Genomic DNA, 25,146 nt, shown 5'->3' on the forward strand with positions numbered 1-25,146 from the left:
GTGTTTTTTTTTTTAAATCATCCTTGCCCACCGCCTCTATAACCTGGCAAAACAACCGATGAACAACCCATGGCTCTGGGCTCCCAAGTAACAACAAGCCATGGTTCAAATAACCCAGAGTTCACAACCCAACAACACACTATGGGTTTGTCTGAGCAGCTGGGTTCCCACAACACAACAACCCAGAATTCAACAAACCATACCATGGGTTAGCATTATGTATGAACCCAGCCATTGTTTTCCTTCTCAAGGCATTAACTTATGACCTACCATCCCAAACACAGTTTACCAGCCATGTCTTGTGGTGGCCTGCCAGGTACTTGATCATCCCCACCCACACCTATTTTTGCAGTCCCAAGCAGGTGGGAAAAATAAGAGGTTTCCTGAGACTCTGGTGGGATGAGTTTGGCTTGGTGGATCTTAAATTGTGCTGGCTTGTGCAGAATTTATATCGTTGCTCCTAATCCCCCTGCCCCACTGGGGAAGGGGGAAGGGTGGCAAGGAAGAAGACTTACCCTTCATGATTGGCACCCTTTTAAGCAGCTCAGTTGCCAGTTAGGACCTCACTGTACTAGGCAAAGGTAATAAAAAGGTGGACTCTGTCATTACATTAAAGTGAAGAAACTCCAGGTAAGGAAGAGGCAGGCAGACCGAAGGAGCCCCAAAGTACAATGACACAAAACAGGTCTTCTTGATAAGCAGCGCGTACAGCTCATCTCTCTCACACCCATTTATTACAAAGGGATTTATTCACACTGCCAGCCATGAGTACAACACAAGCAACTATTGTCCCAGTTCTGGCCTGTATAGCAACTATCTGTGATTAGAGGTCAGAACATGCTCCTTTCTATACATAAGAAAAATCCAGCTCCGAACATGCCATCCTCTTTCCCATCATTCTGTCACACTTTAGTGTGACCACGAAACAGAACCCAGGAATGAAGCTATTTAGATGAAAAGGCTATGCACATAAGAACTAGTTCGATGTTCAATGGTTTGGGACTCCAGGGGCAGGGAACCAGTGTAGCCCCCGCCCCAATGGTGTCCCAGTGTACACTTTAATTTCATCCACCCAGCTGCATGCTATTCCTTCCAAAGGGTAAAGGAAACCCCTGCACTTGGGGTCAACGATGGTATGGCAGAAAAACCGATTGAAAATGACCCCTACCACTTTGTAATCCAACAATCACTACCATTTTATTTGTTTATATCCTGCCTTTCCTCCAAGGAGCTCAAGACAGTGTACAAATTCTCCCCTTCCATTTATCCTCACAGCAATCCTGCAAGGCAGGCTGAGAGACGGTGACTGGCCTAAAGTCACCCATTCAGCTTAATGGCTGAGTGGGATTTGAACCTGGGCCTCCTGACTCCTAGTCTGACACTCTAACCACTACACCACATTGGTTGGTAGAATAATGTCCCTGTCCCTCCTTCCCTTCCTGAAGGCAGGGCCAGAGTTGTAGGGAAGAAGGCGATGTCTTTCCGAAGCTACCCTGAAGCTATCCCGAATTCAGTTTTAGGGTCAGGAGTATAACTTGCTTCCTCGGGGGCCTTGGTGGTTTGGCAATGGGTAAGAGGGGAGGGATGAACTTGCCTCTTTGTCCTCCCATCCATTGCTGAGACTGTTGCAGTTGTAACATAAGGAGAAACTCAGTGGGGCTTTAGCTACTATATGCTAACAGATGCTGGAAGGCTATCCCTTGATAGGCTGATGGCTTGCTAACAGTCCGGTCTGATAGGCTTTACTTCCCCTTAATGGAAACTCCTTGTTAGAAGATGTTTTCCCTGAATAGGCAATCTACCCACAGGGGTCTGGGTCCAAGACCAGCACTCTGCAGGTGTATGGGTGGGTAGGAAAGAAAAGCAATTTGGATGGAAAGAGAATCAGACACAGGAGGAGACTCATACTGGATGAAACATCCTTGCGGTGCAGTTGCTCTCTTTGGGAGACCTTGCACAGGTTTAGCTGCAGTGCCATCTGCTTATAGGAGTGTACTTGTCCCCACTATGCTTTGCTTATACAGTTAAAATTAGACAAATATTACAATATGACTCCCAGTCTCCAGTGTTCTCTCACACAAAGGAAACTGGGTCCTGTAATGCTGGCCCTGGAACGTTTCACTGCCCAGAAGTGGGGCGCATGTAACATTGTTATTTAAATGCTAGCTAAATTCTTCCCAATTGCAACATGCATTCCTCTGTGTTCTAAAGCCTTGCTCATCTTTAGCTGAAAATATCTTCTTTAAAAGTCACTTCCTTGGAGAGAAAAACTGCAATGGTTCCAATTCATTAGTCATTTCTTTAACATTTCAGATTTGGATAAATATCTGAGAATAACTGTCTGACATTGGCCATCTTGCAGATCAACAATAGCCACTTTTCCTATATTGCAAGCACACAGAAGTGAAGCAAATGTCCCTTTGGTCAAATTGGTTCATCCAGCTTCAGAATGCGTATTTGGTAAGTCAGCAGCTAGATGAAGAGTGTCATCCCTATATGTGCCAGCTATCTGATCTCCCCTTAGAAACATACAGACTGAATACCAATTGTAAAAAAAAGAGACTGAGGGTGGAGTGAGAATAGCACCATATTAATGCAAAACACAAGAGAAAGATGGATGTCAAGCTGGCCAGAGTGGGAGAGATGTATTCCTCAATGCAAATAATTAAAAGCTCAATAAGTATCAAATAAATATCATCTTTGGCGGTGACAGATTAAAGTGATCTCCCAAGATCCTTTCGCTAAAAGAAAGTTGGGAGAAAGGATGCAGGGACCAAAGTCTTGTGCACAGATGAGTGTACCTCACTCAGTTTACTCAACACACAACTGAATCCTTTGAAATGCACTGCACTTGAGATGGGGCAAGGTGAATGAAACCTTTATATCTGGCAATTAAACTTTGTGATATTCACTCACAGGTACAACAAGTGATCAGGTGATAACTACGCGCATGCAACAAGTGATCAGGTGATATATACGCATGTATGAGCAAGTCTTAAGAAGTAGAATGGGAATCTTAATAATCTGCATTCAGAAGACTCCTCCTGAACTGGCATGGTACAGCAGGAGCATCAAAGTCATAAAGCATAAAGAACAATAAGCATAAGGAAATAAGCATATGAGAAAAGCAACATGCATCTGGCATGAAATGTCTCATTTGTCCCCTCAGGGCACAGTTTTTGAGCAACTACTGAATATAGGCTATTACTGCAAACCAATCTGCATCCCAAAGAAGAAAGTAGTGTGCATCATCACTACAAACACTCTGCCTCTCTTCCTCCTGCTTAATTGTGTCTGATCATGGCAGAGCTCGTTATGGGCATGATCACATCATTAAATTAAAAAGAACCATCATCCGACTTGCTCTAGCCTGGGCTTGTTGCCCATTGCAAAGCCATTTGAAGATGAGCAATCATTCACTGTAGCTGACACTGGAGAGGTTAGGGCCAAACTAGACATTACTTGCCATTTGCATGTGATATTCCCTGTTATTGCTTTTGTTTCTTTTCCAGCCATGGTGTGCACAAGTCTGAGCAGAAGCATGATGAAGATGAGGAGCCCTTTCTCCTTTTTTCTCCGTGTTTTCCCACTCAAAATCTCCCGCAGTTGCTTTTGCATCCATGGGGCCTGGTTTTTTCCCCTCACAGGAGAAAAAGCCACAGGGGTGCAATTTTTAGTGGAAAACTGGCTCCAGGAGAAAGATTTAAGCAGCCCCTCCCCCCTGTCGTTCAGCCAATCAGTCCCACAGACTAACAAGACTGCTTTAGATTAACATATACATATACACATACATATGAGAAAAGCAACATGTATCTGGCATGAAATGCCTAGTTTGGCACCTAAGGGCACAATCCCAGGCCTGTTTAGGCAGAAAAAAATCCTACAACTCCCAGCATTCCCCAGCAAGATAAGCTGGCTAGAGAATGCTGGGAGTTGTGGGACTTTTTTCTGTCTAAACATGCATAGGATTGCATCCTAAACTGATTAACATTGCAGTCCTATATATGTCTAGGGCCTCGTGTGGCACAGAGTGGTAGTGGTATTGCAACCGAAACTCTCCCCATGCCCTGAGTTCGATCCCAGTGGAAGCTGGGTCTCGGGTAACTGGCTCAGCTCGACTCGGCCCTCCATCCTTCTGAGGTCAGTAAAATGAGTACCCAGCTTGCTGGGGGAAAAGGAGTCACGACTGGGAAAGGCAATAGCAAACCACCCCACTATAGTCTGCCATGAAAATGCCAGCATAGGCATCCTTCTAGGGGTCAGTAACGACCCAGTGCTTGCACAGGAGGAACCTTTCCTCCTATATATGTCTACTCAGAAGTATGTCAAACTGTATTCAATGGGGCTTACTCCCAGGTAAGTTGGTCACCCACTTATCTAAGAGCAAGACCCACTGAACTGAATGGGACTCACTTTGGAGTAGTCATGCATAAGATTGTGCTGTAAAGCTTGCAGCCCCTCTTTGTTTAAAAATAAATAAATAATTCAATGAAAATAATCAAGCTTTGCTTGATCAATATCAAATTTAATCAATTAGGGCAATTTTTTATCATGAGGGCTGCAAATTAAGCACTACTTATTTATTTTGAAGCTACTTTGATCCTGGTGTGTTATTTCAACAGGACACAAAAAGGGAAAATATTAAAGATGGCAATCAGTGAGAAGCTTTTGTCAATGAAGTTGTATATTATCTCACATTCCCCCCCCCCTTTTTTTTAAAGGAGATCTATATTGAGACTTTGGTAATATACAAATTTATTTCAATCCATTGGTTAAAAGGCAGATGGTTGAATAAAGAGTCTCTAAATCAGTTGACAGCCCAGTTAGAAACCAGTTTAAGAAGTGTTTTGAGCTCAAAGACAAATGAAAAGAAAGAGCTGATGATCCATTCTCGCAAATGTTCAAATCCGGAGGCTCATTGCAATTGGTGTTCAAGACACAGAAGATGTGTAATTATCTCAGAGGTTTTGCTGCTCGAAACGGATTATTCTGGAAACCACATGCTAGTTTCCATTTCTGTTCTTCAGGTGTCCCCACCCACAGTGAGCCAGATGCCACATACAACTTTGCACCCTGTGTTCATCCGTCTGCAACAGGTCCATATCCAGAATATTTTTGGTTAGGAGGCCTAAAGGTACAACAGGCATGATAGGGGCGACAAAGAAATGCAAAATATACAGCACTGAATGCAGGTGACCTACTCTGTTAGAAACATAATTGTACTGAAAGTTAATGAAAGTAAATTGAGTATTATAAAATTTTAATGCAAGTACCTAGAACAAAAGGGCATCAAAGACTCAATATCACAGACAAAACTTTATTCATTTATTTTATGACATTTATATGCCGCCAATGACAACACTTCTCAGGATGGTTTACAACAGAACGTCGAATGCTTTTCAATAGTGTTGGTACACATGCTCATCTGCCAGTCATCGACTGTAGAATAATTGTGATATACTGGCCTGTGTGAACTAGCCTCAAGTGCTCACTCATCTCCAAAAGAAACAAAACCTATCCAGTCTAGTCTGCACAGGAACAAGGGAGCCAAACAATATAAGGTATTCGCCTCAGGGTGTGACAATCAGGTATTGCACAGGGAGACATCAGAATGACTTCCATTAACTTTACAGGAGTCTTGATAGAACCTTGGCTGGCCTGGCCTTCGTCAGGAAGTACAAAAAGAGCAATATTAATGGGTTTCTACTTCATTTTAAAGAGGGCTTTAATTTGCTGATAGGCTGTTTTATCTCAAATAGCAAAACTAGGGGTGGAAAGGCAAGCAGAACATCTTGAGAACTGACCACAAGTTGTCTGAAATCATCTTTGTTTATCAGAGTTGCTAAGGAGTCAGCCACAGGCTGGACTAAGCATTCATCCCCGAGGAGAGTAATGCTCTCACTGTATCTGAAGTGGACAAATCCCATGAGCTCTCATGAGTGAATGCATTGTTTATCTTTACAGTTCAGCTCTCAAAGCAAACTTTTAAAAAGAACACCATATGTTCTCAGAGCTATCACGCCATAAACCAAACAATATGCATTACAGTGCAATTACCTTTCTGATCTGTAACAATTTTGCTGAACCAGGGCCAGAGTGTACTTTTCATTAGAAACCTCCCACATAAATTCTAAAGGGCTAGGCATTCTTTAATATTCTGGTATAAAGGTGGAGCGAGTTAAGTGAAGTTAGCATAGCCATGCAAGGTTTCCAACAGCCCAATGAAAGTTATGACACTGTTTAACTTCCATGTTTTCAGGCTACCAAATCATTAAATATTAGCAAGTGCTGGTTCACACATTTGTCAAACCATGGTTTGGTACTCTGTGAATGAACCTTGAAGGATGCTTGGGCTGATGTAGTCCCTCCATCCCTTACACACCTTGATTTGAGGCAAACTATAGTATGCCATTATCTCTAAACCAGCGGTTCTCAACCTGTGGGTCGCGACCCCTTTGGGGGTGGAACGACCCTTTCACAGGGGTCGCCTAAGACCATCGGAAAACACGTATTTCCGATTTTATTTTTAAGTCTGGCAAAGTTCTAATGATGCAGCGCAAGTGGGGTCGGCTGTTGTTGGTGTATGGGCACCAGTTGCTTAGAAACACCAGGCCCTGCTCAGGCATTCCCTCCCCAGCAGCGGGACTTGGGCGATGAGGTAATAGCAAGAGAAGAGGGGAGGGCCTGCAATTGAGGAACCGAGCCTCTGGCCCGCCCAGCCGGCAAAGGAGGCGCTGGCAGCAAGAAGAGCAACCGGTGGCGGCATCTACCGCGTTAGCCTCTTTCTGGACCGAGTCCAGGCCGAGCGGAAGGAAGAGAAGGGCCGGGGGCGGCGGCATCAGATCTTCTGCCAAGCGCGCGTGCCTATGGGAAATGCCACGAGGCCCTCGAGTGAAGGACGAGGCGCTTGAAGAGCGCGGCTTTTCCCGCGAGCCTCAGGGGTGTGGGGTCGCGGCACGTAGTGCCCGCGAGCGACAGCGCCATCCCGCGCTGGCTGAGAACAGGAGCTGCTCTCCGCACAAGCCGGGCTTTCTCTTCTCGCCCCACGTGCGGAGCCGGCTGCTGGCTGCATGCATGCAGCCCGAGCAGGGCTTCTTGCAGGCGGGGAGGTGCCTTTCCAGCGCCCGGCTGCCGGATCCGCTTTCTCCCTGGGCGCCTCTGGAGAGCGGGTGGAGTCCGGAGCCACTTCAGAAGTATGAAGTAGCAACAAAAATAATTTTGCCACTATGAAGTAGCAACGAAAATAATTTTATGGTTGGGGGTCAGCACAACATGAGGAACTGTATTAAAGGGTCGCGGCATTAGGAAGGTTGAGAACCATTGCTCTAAACTGACAAACTGTGGCTGCTATTGCAAACCAGGACTGAATCCTGGTTTCTGATGCTGGTTTGGAGGGCAAATACAAGCTACACATTGTTGGTTCAGACTAAGCCAGGGTAACCAAGTTTGCTTCATACTAGGTGTGACAAAACCTTATGTTCTAATAAAGCACAACAAACCTCCCTAGTTATCTGCTAAATTGGCACCATGGTGGGAAGCCTGAATAGGCCAGATTTTATCTTTTGTTCTCCAATATATATCTGCAGGCTAAACTCTTTTTTTTAAGTAGTCCTCCTGGTTCAAACTTACCTGCTCTTTTGAGATCCAAGTTTAGGGTTTTCTGATTTGCTGGCTAGACGCATAACATCAGAAATTGAGGGCACAGCACTATTGAACAAAACAATATTCACAACAGGCTGGCTTTCACTGATCTCAGATTCCCATAAATATGGGGCTTTGCTCTCTGGGTCTTCCTAACAACATCTAACAAGATGTTTAGAACCTCTTCTCTCTAAGGAATCATAGAATAGTAGGGTTGGAGACCTTCGAGTCCAACTCCTGCTTATGCTCTGAAACCTAAGATTCTACTAAAGTAGGTAACATGTAACTAGCTATGTTAGACTGGGTTTTTTATTTTGAATTCTATGTGTGAGATTGTTGCCTTCCCTTGTTCTTCCCTCTTTCCTTTCCTCCCAAAGTCCTTTTTATATTTGGCTGTGTTTTAAAAGGGAATTTCTCACTAAAACCTTCTCTACATGCAGCCCTGCACGACTGCAGGTCTTGCATTCCAAGCATTTTCACAAGGTTTTTGTTAAGTTGTGTTTCTGGGCTTTGAGCAAAAAAATCCAAAGTGCCTTTCTTTTTATTTTTTTCTGGAGCTGAACTGAAGGGCCTTGAACTCCTCAAGCAGCTGGACAGACTAGGGTGTGTCAGGAGGTTCAACCTGACTGGTGCCAACCGATCAGTAATTCTTTTGGGGGGAACCTTTATACCAAAGGGATCCACCACTAGGGAATCCCCATCCCCCCACCAGATCTGTAACACCAGGAAATAAATAGAAGTGCAGTATGCAGTCCCAAGGATACTTTAAGGGCTCCTTCACACAGGGCTTTTATCCTGCGATTGAGATTGCTCCTTCACGGAAATTTACATGGCGCAGTGGTGACCCTCCTGCACTAAATGCCCTTTGTTCCATTTTTAAATAGATCAGTTTCCTCCATCAAAAGAGTTAAAGCAGCAAGAAGAGGCATGAGATGACAGATAATGGAAGATTCAGATGAGGGGGGTGGGGAGGGGGAAGGGAAAAAGGAAGCACATGTAAAGGGAGTCGGTGGTGATCCTGCATTTAAAACGGAAGCAGAAAGTCCCATTTTAAATGCAGGATTTTAGGCTGGTGTAGAAATGCCCAAAGGCTCATTCACATCGCATCAAACCATAGTTTGGCATTACATCTGAACCAACCTTGAATCAACTGGATCTGCAAAGAGAGACCCATTACCTCTGCACACGTTCATTTGTATGAAGACAGCTATACATGCACGTGTACACACACACCTGGGCAATACATCTGGCAGGTTCCAGCCTCTTGCACTGAAGGAGAGGGCATAATAAATTTCTGGGGAATTCCACACTTTAGCACTGAAAGGGAAGCCTTCGAGTAGAACTGCTTCTGACCAGGCCAGTACCCCTTCTACACTTTCCTCCCAGTTTACAAGCACTACTACCCCCAATGAAGAAACAGAGATGGGTTCTAGAGGTTAGTAAAACGAGTGCCCCCGCCCCCAGCCTTGGGAGGACCAAGGGTCAGCCATGCTCAAGAATAAGAACGTAAGAAGAGCCATGCTGGATCAGACCAAGGCTCCATCTAATCCAGCATTCTGTTCACACAGTGACCAACCAGCTGTTGACCAGGAAACCACAAGAAGGACACGAGTGCAAGAGCACCCTCCTGCCCGAGTTCCCCAGCAAATGGTGTACATAGGCTGCCTCTGTTACTGGAGGAAGTACAATGATGCAACATGTAGTTCTGTCGACGCAAGCAGCAGGGCCCAGGCTATCAACAGTGTGGAAGATGCCACCCAGCTGAGAGGTGCTGAGAGCCTGGGATGCAACTGTCAGTTGCCAGCTGGCCATCCTTGTTGTAACTCAAAAGCCTACCTGCACTGTGAATATTGGGTTGGTATGAATAGTTTCATTTTGCTGTCCTTGTGAATTCCATGCGATCTGCCATAATCCTAAAGAAACAACATGCCATATACAAAAATAAAAGTCTGCTAGTGGGACGTTTCAAACAATTAAGTGGTGAGGACTTGTGCCTCTTTTATACATTGCCTGCAATAGACTCGCCTCTGGCTATACTGACCCTTAATCTATGAACCAAGTAAGTTTTGCTTCACAGAGCTAACAGAGAATCTTTGTCAATTAAGAGCATATACTGCTTCTTCTTTTTTTAATCTAATTTGCTTCTTAGGCTTGGTGGGTGGGGGGAAGAAGGTTATCAAAGAACCCAGAGAAATAAACAACTTGAAGTCTTTCCAAAGCAACCTGAATAATGGGGTGGGGTGGGGTGGGGGGAGTTTGCAGCAGGGAGAGCAATAGAAGCAAAACAGCTCCGCTATCACTACACCTTTGCCCAGGCCAGACAGCACTTATCAGTCAGAAAAGCTCTTTAACGCATCACTCTCCTCCCAGCTCTCTCCAGCAGTACTGCTTCTTCAAGGGCCGAGTGAATCAATCCCCTTAGGCAGCAGATTTGGGGCACGATTAAAGAGCAGCAAATAGTCAGTCATTGAATTTATTTTATCTAAGGAGCTCAAGGTGGTACAAGTGAGGATAAAATGGGATAACCTTCATAACAACCCTATGGGGCGGGTTATGCTGAGGAAAAGCGTCTTGCCCAAAACCATCCAAGGAGTTTCATGGCTGAACAGCAACTGGCTGCACCCTCTGCTTCCCTTAACACTCATTGGTGAAACTGTGACTTGATGCAGGGCAACTACTAAGTTGGCAAATATATTCTTCTAGTAGCTATATTTTGAACTGAGTGAGAACTGAAGGACAACAAGGTATCTCTCTGTCACTCATTCCTCTTTAACCCCCTCTCTCCCAGCCTGAAATCTACTCACTACCATTAGCCTGTGTCTCGGTTTATAAAATGATACACAGGAGTGAGCAACTGAGGAGCATAAAGGGAGACTTCTCAGAGGCTGCTCACACTGGGGGAGGAAGGTTTAAAGAGCCCTTTGGCCTGTCTTAGCTTAGGGGGAAATGACTGAATATGAGGGAGTGGTCCCTGGGATCAGAGGGAGCCTTTCAAGGCCAAATCTGGTCCCTGAGTCTCCACTTACCTATACCTAACTGCATTATACACACAGCCAACAGAAGTCAGCACATCCCAGAACCCACTGCCTTTTTTGCCAGACTCTGCTCTCCAAAAGGAAGGGAGGAAAGCAGGTTAAGAAACTGATACATCAAATAGGCAGAAACAGTGGTATTGATGGTTGGTTATCATCGTTATAGCTTCATCGATGAAGGTGCTGCTGTGCAGAGTAAGATCAGCCAAAAAGAAAAGAAAAAAGACACGTCCTTCCCCCAAGGAGCTTACATCAAATCTTTTGACAGTGGGGGAGGCAGCAATGGGGCCAAGAAGGGATGGGAGTGGATACATACAGCAGGTGCAGTTACGTGTACTGAGGCTTCAGGTCAGCTGGTGGGGAGGGCTGAACCAGAGGGGAAGGTTCAGAGGCAGAGCACTTCTTGTGAATGGAGACGGGCCCAGGTTCAACCCTGGTATCTTCAGGTAGGTCTCAGAAAGACTCTTGCCGGAGACTACTGCCTGCTGTCAGTCAGTGTGTAGATCATACTGAGCAAGATGGACCAACAGTCTGATTCAGTTTAAGACGCTTCCTATGATCGGCCCTAGAGGCTATATGGAAAATGAGTTTTGAAGGGTGATTTGAAGATGGGGGGAGAGAGATGGCACCACATAAGTAGTGTGGAAAGGAATTCCAGGCATTTTGTTGCCTTTTAGTAAATTCTAGTATTTTGAAGCTAAGGATGTGGAGTTTATGTTGGATGCAGAAGGGAAAGGGAAGTCAGTGAAGGGATCTGCATCAGGTGCCAGAACAAAAAGACTAGTGAATTATTTTGGCAGCAGTGTTTTGGAAAGAGGTGACGGGACAATGGAGTGAACAAGGGAAGGCAAGAGGAAAGGATTCAGTAAAGGCCTAGTTCTCACACGATTGAATCCTCCTCTATATAAAAACATTCCCCACACATAGAAAGCTAAACTTAGAACCCCACTCTCACAACCAGTGTGCTAAATGGAAAGAATTTTTATCATAGACGAGAATTCAGCCACGTGAGCCCCACCTGTAGACTGAAGTAGTGTAGCCCACACACAGGTTTACTGCCCTGGGGAAAACTAGGCCAAGGTAGAACCAAAGTATGACCTAGTGTGGTAGCCAAGAGGATGAAAACAATCCCGACCACTACCTTTGTAAACAAGTATGTCCTTGAGCTACCTAAAAATTTGAGCTTAATGTTTTAACTTTGTGAATACGACATACAAATAAAGCCAAATCTCAGAACAAGAGCATCTGAATGTCTCCTACAAATTCTTTTCTGAGTAAGCCCATCTTTCTTGCTTACCAGACTCCTGACTTCCAAAGCAATATATAAAGGATCACTAGGACAAAAGATAAATTTAAAAAATCCAAATCCTTCTGTCTACTTTCTTTTGAGACAATGCTTCATTTCACTTCATTCTCTGTTACTTGGACACAAGAAAATATTACTCCTTATCAGTTTTCTCCACACGTAATCATGTACTTTTAGTTTCAGTGATAGGGCAAACTCCAGCTTATGAAGCTTTTACTTCTTGGCAGTCACTTTCTGGATTATTGGAGGAAGTTGATATAGCCATCATAGTCAAAATATAGCAGGGGAACAGCAAAGTGATACTCTAAAGGCAGAGATGAACTGGGTTCAACAGTAAAGTTTGGAATCCAACAGCCATAAAACTTGAAAGCAACAATTTTAGGAAATATGTCTGAGAGTGCTAGTAAACAGATTATATGTTAAATATCTCAGTGGAATACATTCTTTGCAATTCTATCTGTGAGCAGACATATTGTCTTAAAGATGATTGGCCCAATCCAAACAGATAACTGGGAGTGTCAAACTAGTTTCGATGTATGGATTCTATTGCTAGATGGAGGGTGCTGTCAGACAGATGTCTCCTAGCACTACCAGTCAAAAGACATTGTGCAGCTATTCCATCTTTCACACTTTAACTTCTATTTTTGGGGGGGTGATGGTAGTTAGAAAAAAGACAGAAGAAGTGATGGGAAAGCACAGGAGGGTTACAAATGGAAGGCAATGTTGTCTGGACCCCCAGTGAAATTCTGTGAAGGAGCAGGGCGAAGTGTCTAAAGACACCCCTATCTTTACTTTACTGCAGGCACAAAATGGTTGTGAAACTGCATCTGCGTTATGATGTGCACAAGTGGAGACCTGCAACAAAATGTTACAACAAAATATGCCAGCCCCTAAGAGTAATGCTATCCCTGCTCAGGGATCTTAGAAAACCTGGACCAGGAAACTTGTAGTACTCTTCAGAGTTCACAGAGGGACAGTAGTTTTAGGAGGGGAATAAAGAAAAAAGGATGCTTTTGTGGTTGGGCTACGAAGTGCCAAATAACTCAGGTTGGCTTGCATGTGTTTCCTTAATTCAGCTTCAGTAACACATACTTTATGGAAAACAAAGCAAGCTTGTCACAGTTTTTCTTCAATTTGCCTGAAGCAGCTTAGAAAAGTATAGTTCCTAACTGACCATCTCCTACTGCTTTCCTTCATGATTTTCACACAGGTGTCCTTCATATACAATTACAGTGAAGTGAGAACTGTTTTTCTGTGACCTGATCCCATGTGTCTGAGGGCTGCATGTGAACAAGGCAACCACATATTGTCTTTTTCTACTTTTCTGTGCCTGATGTTCTTAATTGTGTGTGTGTGTGTGTGTGTGTGTCAGACACAGGAGATACGGTATCAATTATGAAAAACGTTTTGCCCAGCCTAATACATTCTGTGGTTTTGTTTTACACAATGGTTGCCCAGACAATTGGATGCTGTTTCCCTGGCCATCTTCATAGTGATATCAGCACTGCAGAAAGAGTTTGTTCTTTACCTCTTTTCTCCCCAGCTCTAATCCCTACTTTCAGGATACTTAGTATAACCGATCAGGGGTTTGAGCAGATCATTCCCCTATCCTCCCAACCCGATTCAATTTATATTTTTCCCCATCAATGGAGACCTTCAACATTCCAGGAAGCTCACAGGTCCTTGTCCAGGTGTTTGGGTTCTTTTTATTTTTAATTTACAAACACATACACATCTGTGTACTTAGCAAGTCCTCAAGTAAGAAGAAACAATACTTTTTCAAGTATTGTTTCCCTTCTAAACTGATATATAGTCAATGATCTGATTTTACTATTAGAAGGACTGATGATTGTGGTGGGAGGCATCCAGTGTAACAGCACAATCCAGATGAGGATGAGCATTTCCTTCTGCACAGCATACAAATTTAAGTTGTGTGAGTCCCTCATCTTGCAGAAACTTCAAAGTTCTATTGCAGCATTCGCCTAAATTTAAATAGGGGGCAATATTTCCCCCCTGAATTAAATTGGAGGCACACTTCACTCTTACACCCAAAAATACTTATTTTTATAAGGTGTAAAAGTAAGAATTATCTACCCTCAGGGCCCATTACCTATGTTTCTGCATGAAACACTGTTCTGAGCATGCAGAGAAGCAATAGGAAACGTCCCCTGCTGCATCTCTGACTTGGGAGTGACTGGATGCTCCAAGCACACCTGATGCAGAGGAGAGGAAGGATTATCAGCTGATTGGAAAGAGACAAGCAGGCAACCTCCTCTGTGAGTGGGGAATTTGGACCCTTTAAAGCAGACTTCCCCAAGCTGGTGTCCTCTAGATGTTCTGGACAATAAGTCCCAGCATTCTTGACGACTGGCCATGTTGGCAAGGGCTGATTGGAGTTGAAGTCCAAAACAATTGAGGGCATCAGTTTGGGGAATGCTCCTTTAGACTGTAATCCTGTACTTTACCTAGGAATAAGCCCCACTGAATTCAATGGAACTTACTTCTGAGTAGGTTTATATAGGATTGTACCATGAATTGTTTTATTTCTCTTCTGTGGCACATCAGCAGTTCTTTTGTGAGCTCCGGCACACATTTGGAAATCGCTGGTCTAATGGTTGCCAGTGGGTGAACAGGGATTACCACTTGGTAACTTCCCATGGTGGGCACAGAGCTACTGGGTTGCACTGGTTTTGCTACAAATATCCTTCTAATTGTAAATCTCAGTCCTTCACATTTATTAATAGAAGTTTCTTCAACAAGGTGTGGGGGTTAGAATCCAGCAGGAAAACCACCTGCACAAGCTCCGCTGAAATATAGGGGGGCTGCAATTAAATCTCTGTTCAGCCATGTATTCACAGGTACAGTATGTCCTTGTTCCTCTCAGCAGCAGCTACACAGACATTTCTAGGTCTCCAACAGGATATGGACCATGCATGTGTATCTCTGATCCCATGTAACACCTTGGTCATTTGTGGAATCATACATAAGATTTCCTACCATAAGATTTGCAAGACATATTTAATGTGTGCAATCAGCTCCTTTCTCAATCTATGCTCAAATTCATGTGAAATACTAAAAGGAGAAAGAGAGATGATGCAGCAGGAAAGAATCCTAGTAACAGAAAACAAGCCAGAAACAAAGCAGTGAATGATCAATAGCTGAATCACCAGAGGGTATTTTCTTGCAAAATGTGCAAGGTACACGTCATCCACAGTTCTGGCCATTCTCAGTGGAGAAGTAATGACTAGAGATGGATAACTATCAGTTCTGCTGAAGGCAGCTATGGGAATTATCTTTACCAAACAAGCAGCACCACTCTAAAGTTATCAACTTTCTTTATACCCCGTCCAATTTGAAGCCAAAATAGTTTAAATAAAATAGTGACTTTGGTATCAGACCACGATCAACAGACTAGAGCAAGGATGGGGAACGTGTGGCTTTCCAGATGTTGTCAGATTGCAGATGATGTGCAACCCTGACCACTAACTATGCTGACTAGGGCTGATGGGAGTTGCAGACCACCAACATCTGGACAGCCCCCCATTTCCCACCCCTGGACAACAGGGTGGGATAGATATCTATGCTGTGTTCAGGAACTCTTGCCCTTTGTTGATTTTAGCTGTTTTATCTCTTGACATTGTTTTTATTGTGGATTTTAATCTTTTATATATTTAAACCACAACAGCGGCTTTCTCTTCCCACTAATAAAGGAAGCTATCATCAAGACAAGACTTTTAATCTGCTCGCTGCCATTTATCCTGTATAAACTGGCTGGCTGGCTTGATCCTAATCCATTAGGGGTGTCAGCATGAAGCAGCCCATTTCTGTGAAGGACACTATGTGATCCACAGACTCCTTACAACTCTCTGAACCTGTTTATTTAAAGCATTTTTACCCAGCTCTTCAGCCAAACATGCTGCTGGAGTAGCTTACATGCAATCAATAAAAACAGGACAGTCCTTGCCCTCAGGCTTACAATGAAAAAGCCATAACACAAAAGGAAAAAGGAATGAGAAGAGAAGAGGAAAACAAGCAAACTCCGGGTCAAATTAAACATTATATTAAAAACATATCCAACAGAGACATCTTTTTTTCTTACTCAAAAGTAAGCATGGGGGACCCAACCCGGATTGGTATCCTGAGGGTAAATGTTTTTTTTAAAACCCTCTACCCCCTGCTGCATTCCCAATCCAGATTGTGGAGGCCCAGGTCTGCCATTTGCATTGCCAAAAAAAGATGCATTAAAATGAATGGTGGGGGTATAAGACGCTAAGGTGCCAGAGCATCCTAAGTGTTGATGTCATTCTGACTCTCAGAATGCAAGGAAGAAAAGTGCAATGGTGGAAGTGCTTCATCCCTTTCTTCCGATGAGCTTCAGAGGAGAAGAAGCAACTCCTTGTCATCTTCCCTTCCATCCTCCTGTCACCCTCTCCTACACTCTGAATGGGGGTGGGGTGTACACATGACAGGCCACCAGTCAGTCTCCTCTGACCTAGAACAACCCACAACAACAGCTTTATTTCTGTAGAGAAGCCACAAAAAGTCCAACTACAATGTTTTCTTTCAATTCTATCCTTCTACAGCATCCTCTAACAACAAGAAAAAAGGAACATCAGCATACACTTATCATACAGGCAATGTCCAAATCTAATTCCTGCCTCACTTTCTTCCCCTGCAGATGGGAGTTATCTGTCTGGAAGGACCACAATTAGATCAGTGGAAGCCAGACTTGGCTGCTGTTAGGGGTGCAATCTTTTGCTGAGGATGGGGTGAGTAATTGGAAAGGTCCCGTTTCACTTGAAGCTAGATCACTTATCATCAGCAGGACAGGACAGGACATTCTTTTAAATAAATGGATTGATTTATTAACGCAGACATGGAATTCAATCCATTAACAAGATCAATAGAAGTTCTTCAGGGAAAGTAAGCAGAGATTTTGAGCATGAGACATTTATTGTGCACTAGTGATTCCTTACTTATGGTTGTTTATGGGTTCTTTAGATGATGACGTGATCCTCCAGTTTTGCTTCTGGTTTTTAAGAGCTCTTTCCTGGGGGGGGGGGGGGGATTGAGTATTATTTCTGAAAGCAAAAGGAAGGGTTTTTTCCTACTTGTGTATTTGCGCTATTCCGCTATAGCTCAGCACCATCTAGAGGTTATGTAGTGGAAAAGCAGGAAAGGAAAAGCTCTTTGTATAGAGCTCAGATCTCAGTTTTGCAATGAAATTAAAAGAACATACAGCAATTAACAGCCTCGTGTAGAAAAGCCCTTTTAAAGCAGATTATTTCCTGGTTATTGCTCCTTCTGGCCTCACACCTTGATCTGCCTCGACTCTCCCAATGGAGGGAGAGCACGTCAGTGCTGACCAAGAAGAGCCTGAACTCCTGCTCTTCCACAGCTCTGTGGCACAGCCACCAAGAAAAATGAGGCAGTGCAGCGGTTCTCACCTTTGCCACCAAACCAGGCCCAAGGAGGAGATGTTCCTGATCTGAAGAACTAGCAAAAGTTGCAACCTTGTCAGCAATGAATTTTCAATCAGATTAGCAACCTGGCATTTTCCCCCTTTCTCTGCCACAGAGCCAGCAGAGCTTAGAGCTAGCAGTCCAGCAATGAGCTAGTGTAGTCCAGCAATGAGGGATTTCCCATTTATGAAATGGGAAATCCTTTGTTTATATATCAAGGACCTGAGCTACAACCACAGTATTTTCTCAGCCTCGGTTCTCCCACCCCAGCCCTTTGCAGTCCAAAGGTAAGGATACAGGCCTACAAGGTTATGGTAAGAATTATTGAGAGAATGTGTGTTAAGGGCTTCAAGACACAATCATGGATTCTGCCCTTGAACACTTGAACTGCACTAGGAGTTGTATTCAATAGTGACTTTGTAACAGTCCAAGGGTAGGAAACCCATAGCTCTCCACATGTCCTTTGGCTCCAAGTCCCTTCATTAATTCTTTCAAAATTATCATTAGACCATCTTTAAGGGTAGAACCCTCTTAAGGCAGTGTACAAGATAAAAAAACCCACAAAAGTATACAAGTAGGCAATAAATAAATATACAATTAAACACAATAAAACCAGATTGCACCAATAAAGCCTGCAGTCCACAAATTAGGGGAAGGCCAATGAAAACAGGTGGGTCTTCAGAGCCTTTCTGAAGACCTGCAAAGAAGGGGCCTGACAAACCCCTGATGGAAAGCTGATTCCAGAGGTGCACGGCCACCACTGAAGGCCCTCTCCCTTGTACTCATCAGCCTAACCACCCTTGGTGGTTGGCAAGGAGAAGGGCCTCTTTTGATGATCTCAAAGTTTGGGCAGACTGGTACGGGAGAAAGCAGTCCTTCAAGTAACTTGGGCCCAAAGCATTTAAGGCTTTAGAGGTGAATACCAGCACTTTAAAGTGGGGTTGGAAACACACTGGCAAGCAATGCAGCTGGTGCAGTATCAGTATCATATGAACAGACCACCCTGGCAAGGTGAAGCTGATGTGAGTTGGAATCTAACATATTGATAGTCACGGGTTTCCCACTGCTCTGCTAGTGGAAAGAAATTCCACTTGTGAAAGGTGAAGCACCTGATGTTTCCAATCCCCTTCCATGCCATATCCCACTGTGATCCAGAGGGTACCCCAACCCTCAGGATCAGCTTTGGGGAGACAAAGGAATTGACAAAAAATTGGGTTCCCCAACTTGCACAAGTGGAAGTGCTTTCAGTTAGTGCAGGGGGGACGACCCATTTTAGCCAGGGTGCCAAATTTAATTTTGAAGACGCTCTTGGGGGCCACATTCCAGTGGCAGACAGAACCAAAGGCAAAGGGGACGGGGCCAAAAATACAAAACAAACAAAAACTACCAGCATTATATAGCTTAAAGCTCTTGCTGCTCGTAACTATGCCTTAAGAGAGGCATTATGACTGATGGACAGCAAAGCAGGGGAAGGACCATTGACCAGTGATCAATGAAAAGAAAATGCTTTATGTCCCCACTCCAGTCCTTGGCTTCTCCAGGTATCCTAGCTAGGAAAGATTCCTACTTGAGATCTGCCACTAGTCATAGTGGACAGTGTTGAGCTGACTCTGTATAAAGCAGCTCATATTATATCCAGGGTAGACAGACTTCACTTGCCTGTACTGCTGCTTTAGATAAGTTGGCACACACCAAGCGACATGCTGTCATGACTATGTGTAGCTGTAGGATCAAGGTTGACAACTACTGGAGTGGGCATTTATCCCAAGCCAACAGAGCATCACCTAGAACAACCCAAAGACACATTTAATATTTTTTTAAAGCATCCCAAAATAAAATCAGCCTTGTAAAGCATATATCTGATAGCAGTTGGAAGAACCAGCTCTCTGCATAGCCAAGGATACTAAACCAATTAAGATGTCACACCAGCCAGGATTCAGTAAATCAATATAGGATCATGGTATCTCTTTCGTTCTCCTGTCTTAATTACAGCTGCAAGATGAAAAGCTCCCAACCAGCCCTTGTCCACTGGCAGAGTGATCTTTTTACACCCCAAAGCACGAACTTATCACAGTATAATTTTACCTTTCATTAACTTCACATTACAGCTATTCATCAGGGGCTAGATCCTAAATTCAGTGGGAGTCCTTTGTGGACTAAAATAGAATAAACCTAACCACAAGTTTGGCTTGCTTGACCCTCCTGACATGCTTCATGCTAGAAGATAACCATGCACTTCTCAAAGCAGAGATTTGCATGGATCTTCACTTAACTTCAAGGCTGGACTGCAAATCTTGAACCAGGAACATCATGGGCTGGGTCCTAAGCTTTGGAACTACCTAGGACTGTGTATTCCTACAGCGCCAACACAAGTGCGTGAGCACACCTTTCTTCAAGCACAGTCAGAAACAGAGGTGTGCAACATCGACTCCTCCAACTGGCAAGCAGTATGAAGCCTCTGGATCGGCCAGGCCCGCTATACGAACTAGACCCTGGCCTTCTGCCTCTCCCTGGGCAAAAGGGCAGACATCTCTGCCTGCTGCACTTCTGTCTGTGGCAGCTGATTTCAGAGTTGGGGCTGGGCCATGGGCAGTCTGGGGTGAACCAGGAGCCATGACCAAAGAGCAAGTTGAGACCTAAGGACAATCAAGAGCCACAGCAACCAGGCAAGCCAGAAGACAAGACCAAAGAACAGCCAAGGATACAAGAACACACCAGAGCTCAGAAAGACCTCATTGCTCAAGCAAGGCTCAACTGGAACAGGAAAGCCCTTGTATACTCCTCCCTGTCCATGAGGCTCCAATGGCCACCCTGAGCGGGCAAAGTCAGCCTGAGAGTACTGCCATCTGCAGTTCAGTGGCTTACAAGAGCAGCTGATCATAGATCCCAACAGCTCCTGCCACTAGGAGGCCACTAGGGCTGGAGTTATTGAGGGCAGGGAGGGTGGAGCCCCACTGATGTTCATCCCTGCTGATCGAATCAAATGCCTAGCCCAGCCAGAACAAAACATGCACACACTCCCCCCCCCCACTTACTCATCTCCAGTTCCAATCTCTCCCTCTCTCTCCTGATTAGCGGATACACAAAGGAGAGCTTCTTTGCAAGAGGAGCTTTGCACATCCTCTATTTGAGTCCTAACCAAGTTGGAAATGGCACAGCAGAGAAATGTGCAGCAAGAACAGGCAGTAGACAGCAAGAGCTTTGGCTGATGGTAACCTGCCTTGATGGTTATAAATCCCCTTCCCCTCCCCAGGTAAGGTTGCATATGAGGGGATAAGAAATTAGTAGGACACCACCAGACAATCACTGTGGGCTGGCTCACACAATCAAACAGCCCACCGTGGCGTGTTCCGGCACCATGTTCCGGCGGCCATTTTGAATACGCAAGCTGCAGCCTCAGCTTCTCATGTCATCTGAACCCAGGGATGGTGGGTTATGTGAGGGCTAAACAATCCTCGCATAACCCAACAACAGACCATAGGTTATGCAAGAGTTCTTTAACTCTCGCATAACCCATGGTCCCACGTTTGGACGACATGACAAACCACAGCTTAAATATTCAAATACCACAGCTCACTGTGGCTTAAACAAGCCACAGTGAGCAGCGGCATTAGCCTCAGTGGGCAGCAGTGATCATGCAAACCAGGTCTGTGAACCTATTTGCTCCAGGCATGCTCAGTGGAGGAGGTAATCAGTGGCCATTTCCTGTCCACTCCCTAGAGAGTACTGAGCACGTTTTTCTGACAGTGATGAGTAAAGCAGCTGCACACTGACTGAGCAAAATGCTGAATGTTTCTGTCTGACTACACCCAATCCAGGAGAGAGAAAGTGTGTGTGTGTGTGTAAGTGTGTGTGTGTGTGTGTGTGTGTTTAAAAAAATGTATATGTGTATTTAATTACTGCTGCCTGTAGCAGTGCAGCAGACCCAGGCACCCCACCTCATCAGTTCAATCCAAACCTAAAAGGTAGGTACACTTGGTTCCAATTTTGACTGTTTTTCAAACTTATTTTCCTCCATTTTTCTTCTTTGGTTGCTATTTTCAAAAATGTGTTGTGATTGTTTGGGAAAGGCTTTTTTTCTTGTAAAAATCCATTGGTGGTTGGTTGCTTTGGCTGGCAACGGTTATTGTCTTTCCTTTTGAAAAATCAGCTTGTGGTTGCTTGCTGCCAATTCTGTTTTTGGTTCCCCTCACATCTCTGTGTGTGTGTGTGTGTGTGTGTTTGCTCTCCTTTGCAGGCATGACCTAGAAGTTCATGTGCCCCAGTTTCCCCTTTCTGGGGCTTGCTGGCTGCTAGGGATTAAGAATGGTTTCCGTGTTGAACTGAGAAAATTGCTATTGTTGTTGTGTTATCATTACTGTTATATCATCATTACTCCCCACCACACCCCATGCTTCGCAGCACAATATAGAAGGTCCCGTGCCCCCACTTCCCCTTCTATGGTATGGCTTGCTGGCTGTTGTGGATTAAAAAGACTGGTTCTGTGTGTCACTGTGCGGATTTATCCTCCCACCTACTCTGCTTTTCAGTCATGACTTTAGGGTTAACTGACCTTGATTTCCCCTTTGAAATGGGTTCCTGTTGTGAAGCTGAGTAATGTGACCTCAAAGCTCTGCATGGCTGTTGTGCAGATCAGACCCAAACTCTCTCTCTGGCAATCATGATCTCTGTCAAGTGACTTGCCTACTGGCCTCAGTGTGCCTGTATGTGAAATGGGTTGGTTCAACCCCTTGGCTCCACCCCACCAGCCCCAATGGGCGCCAACTGCCACTGATCCATTCCCTCTGTCTAGATCTTGGGATGGCCTAGGCCTGCCCTTAACACTGTCATCTTTATTTCTATGGAGTGCCACAGATACCTGCCCACACACGCTTCACGTTCCAGTGTTTCTCCCTAGTGAGCATACTTTAACTCTCCAAAGGACAACTCAGTGTTACTTCTTAATTAACCACCTGATGATTTGAGCTAAGGGAAGAACTTGAAATCCCATTTAGAGGAAACCTTCTGCCTAATCAGTGAACAGAAAAGTTCCACACTACACCCCAGAGGCTAAAAGCTAAAAAATAGAAGCCATTGCTGATATTTGCAAGAGGAGGCGCAGTCCACACAGCACATCCTATGACCAGTTGGTCTTTGTACTCCACTTCCTAATGTGTTCTTACAAAATTCAAGCCAGCGGGGTGCAGTGGTTAGAGTGTTGGACTAGGACTTTGGGCCAGTCACTGACTGCCTAACCTACCTCACAAGATTGTTGTGAGGATAAAATGGAGAGGAGGACCATGTAAGCCACTTTGGGTTATTTGCACAGGATTGTGCTTTTAAGGAAGGAATTTAAGGTGGGAGTGAGTATTGGCTATGGGCCTCACATATACTAAGCAGTCATTGCCACTGAACTAATCCACCTAGGGCTGCCGATCAGCCAGTATATTACCAACCCAAACATTAAAAACATGCTATGCAAGGTAAGAATTATTACATCCTAGGAAGCTAAAGACCATAAAAGCTACTTGCCCACAGCCACCTATGTTAGAAATATTTGGCACACTAACAGCCAGAATGAAAAGGTGAACCAACTCTCTTCCAACAAATGGCAAAGGTTTTTGATGGTTGGTCACTTGGAGGAGATTCTTACTTGCCACAGGTGCCCAGGCAAGTGGCTATTCACAGGTCTGATCACTGATATCCGAAAAAACAGTGAACTCCAAGATCTGCCAGGCCCACCCTGACCCAGCGGATTCCCTGTTGGCTCTATCCCAGTGCCCCAGATCTTTCCAGGCTCTGCCCTGATCCTCTGATCTGGCCCTACCCCACCCAAGCTCTGTTTCCTGGGCCTAGAATCAAAAGTTGGCAGCCCTAAGCCCATCTGAAGAATATTGTTCTATCCAAGCAACTGTTTGTTTCCACTCTCCTCATATCTAGAATAATGCAGGGTCCAGATCAAGTCCTCCAATATGATCATAATGGAAACTGTGCAATTCTTTTCCAGGACGAAAAACATTTTCTTGCACAGGGCACTTCCTGGTGGATTGCGCCCCCTATTTCTACAAAGGCTGGGGTGGGTGGGGTTCAGCTATGGGTCTCTTCTGCACTGAGCAGACATGCGTGCCTGCCACTGACCGAACCCACCAGACGTATAAAAACAAGGGTGGAGAAACGACAGTTATTTGATGGATATAATGTATATAGCTGTCAAATTTATGCAAATATAAGCAACGGGAATTTTTCATGATGAAGATGATGTTTCGCCTCGCCCCGCCCCGCTCCTCAGATCGAGAATGATATGGGGTCGGGATCCGCCTCTCGCATATTCTCCGGAACATACAGGGATATTTGCAAGACTTTTGCAGATTTAAAACAACAAAGCGACGACATTCAGGCTTATAATCGAGATGCAAAAGCGATACTGTCCGATCTTGACTGCCGCTTGCAGGAAGCCTAGCACCTGATTCTTTCTGCGATGCTGCTCACAAGAGCAGGTGCATCATTTTAGTCCCTCCTTGTAGCCTACCTTTGTGATGGTCATGCAGCCTGGATTTTTGGTGCAGCGTCAAGGGCAGGGGAAGCCGCCCAGGTCTCGGTCGTTTCTCTCCGCAGCAAAGATTTCAGATCCCGACTGCAACACACTACTTCCTCCTCCTCCGCTTTTCTTCCCGTATTGGAGACTGCCTAGGTAGCCTATCCCCTTACAGGTGCTGCTGCGCGATCATGGAATCACGTTCATTCATTAATCATGACTAGCTTTGCAAGCAAAAATTGTAAGAAGCTTAAATAAATAAATAAATAAATAAATCCCAGATCCAGGGAAGAACAGCTTCTATGCTTGTCACTCGCTCCGTGTAAAATAAAAATCAAAAGTGCACCATAACGTTAAAAATCCGCCTGCTTGCAGCAAGCACGCTCCCAAAGCAAGGCGCACGCTCGCTTGCAAAGTCACTGCAGAGTACACACGCGAGCTTGGAGCTGGAGGGAGGGAGGTGGGTGGGTGGAGCCATAAGAAGAAAAGGACGAAAGGCCAAAGATTCCTCTCTCCTTTCCTTTGTGTGCCGCCCTTGGAGTCCTGCAAGCCCGATCAGGCACTCCTGCCTGGGAAGACGATTGCATTGTTGATGAGGGATGGGCGGAGGCCTGTGGAGAGAAATACAGACCCTGCAGGCTCCCATGGAAAATCAGGGTGTTGTGTAATGTATCAAGAAGACCAGGGCTGTGGGGATTCTGCGCTACATGAAATTAGATAAAATTCTGCAGAAACTCTGAATTCTGCAACCTGTATGAATTGTGCAAGGGAAACACAAGTGCGGTATTTTGTATCGTGTTTTCTGGGGTTGTTTTTTGTTTTATTTTAAATGCTTCACATGACTTATTTCGCCTTTAAAAAAACATATTCAGCGTAAATTCATCAAGTTTTGCTACTTATGGGTAGGGCTAGCGAGCAACCACTGAAGCCTCAACCCCTAAATCTTACCCAGTCATGAGCCTTCTGGATTCTGTTTTTTCAGGGCATTGCACAACCATAAGAGCTAGAAACGTGCTTTAAAATGAAATTAAGATTCTTCACACCTTGAATATGGTAGCCAAAGCCATGTTACTTCCCACTTCACCTCAGGAAGTACCAGAAACAGTCCAAAGGGGACTGATTTGGTTCAGGACTCCCAAGGGTGGCACACAAAGGAAGGGAGGCAGAATTTGATGTACATCCCTATTTATG

The 25,146-nt window shown here is 44.7% G+C and overlaps 1 protein-coding gene across 1 annotated transcript in view; it reads right to left on the reverse strand.

Annotated features, from left to right (window-relative positions):
• The window catches only part of CORO2A (coronin 2A), an 82,545-nt gene extending 58,162 nt beyond the window's left edge, over window positions 1-24,383 (reverse strand). The window contains exon 1 of the mRNA XM_084835002.1: window positions 23,950-24,383. Within this exon, the coding sequence (XP_084691128.1) occupies window positions 23,950-23,964 (15 nt within the window). The 5' untranslated portion in view covers window positions 23,965-24,383. The remainder of the gene's footprint in view (window positions 1-23,949) is intronic.
• Between the last annotated feature and the right edge of the window lie 763 nt (window positions 24,384-25,146).

This window comes from Heloderma suspectum, chromosome 2, assembly GCF_057233095.1.
Source record: "Heloderma suspectum isolate Gila_16-S chromosome 2, 16-S_ref, whole genome shotgun sequence".
NCBI classification, from domain to species: domain Eukaryota; kingdom Metazoa; phylum Chordata; class Lepidosauria; order Squamata; family Helodermatidae; genus Heloderma; species Heloderma suspectum.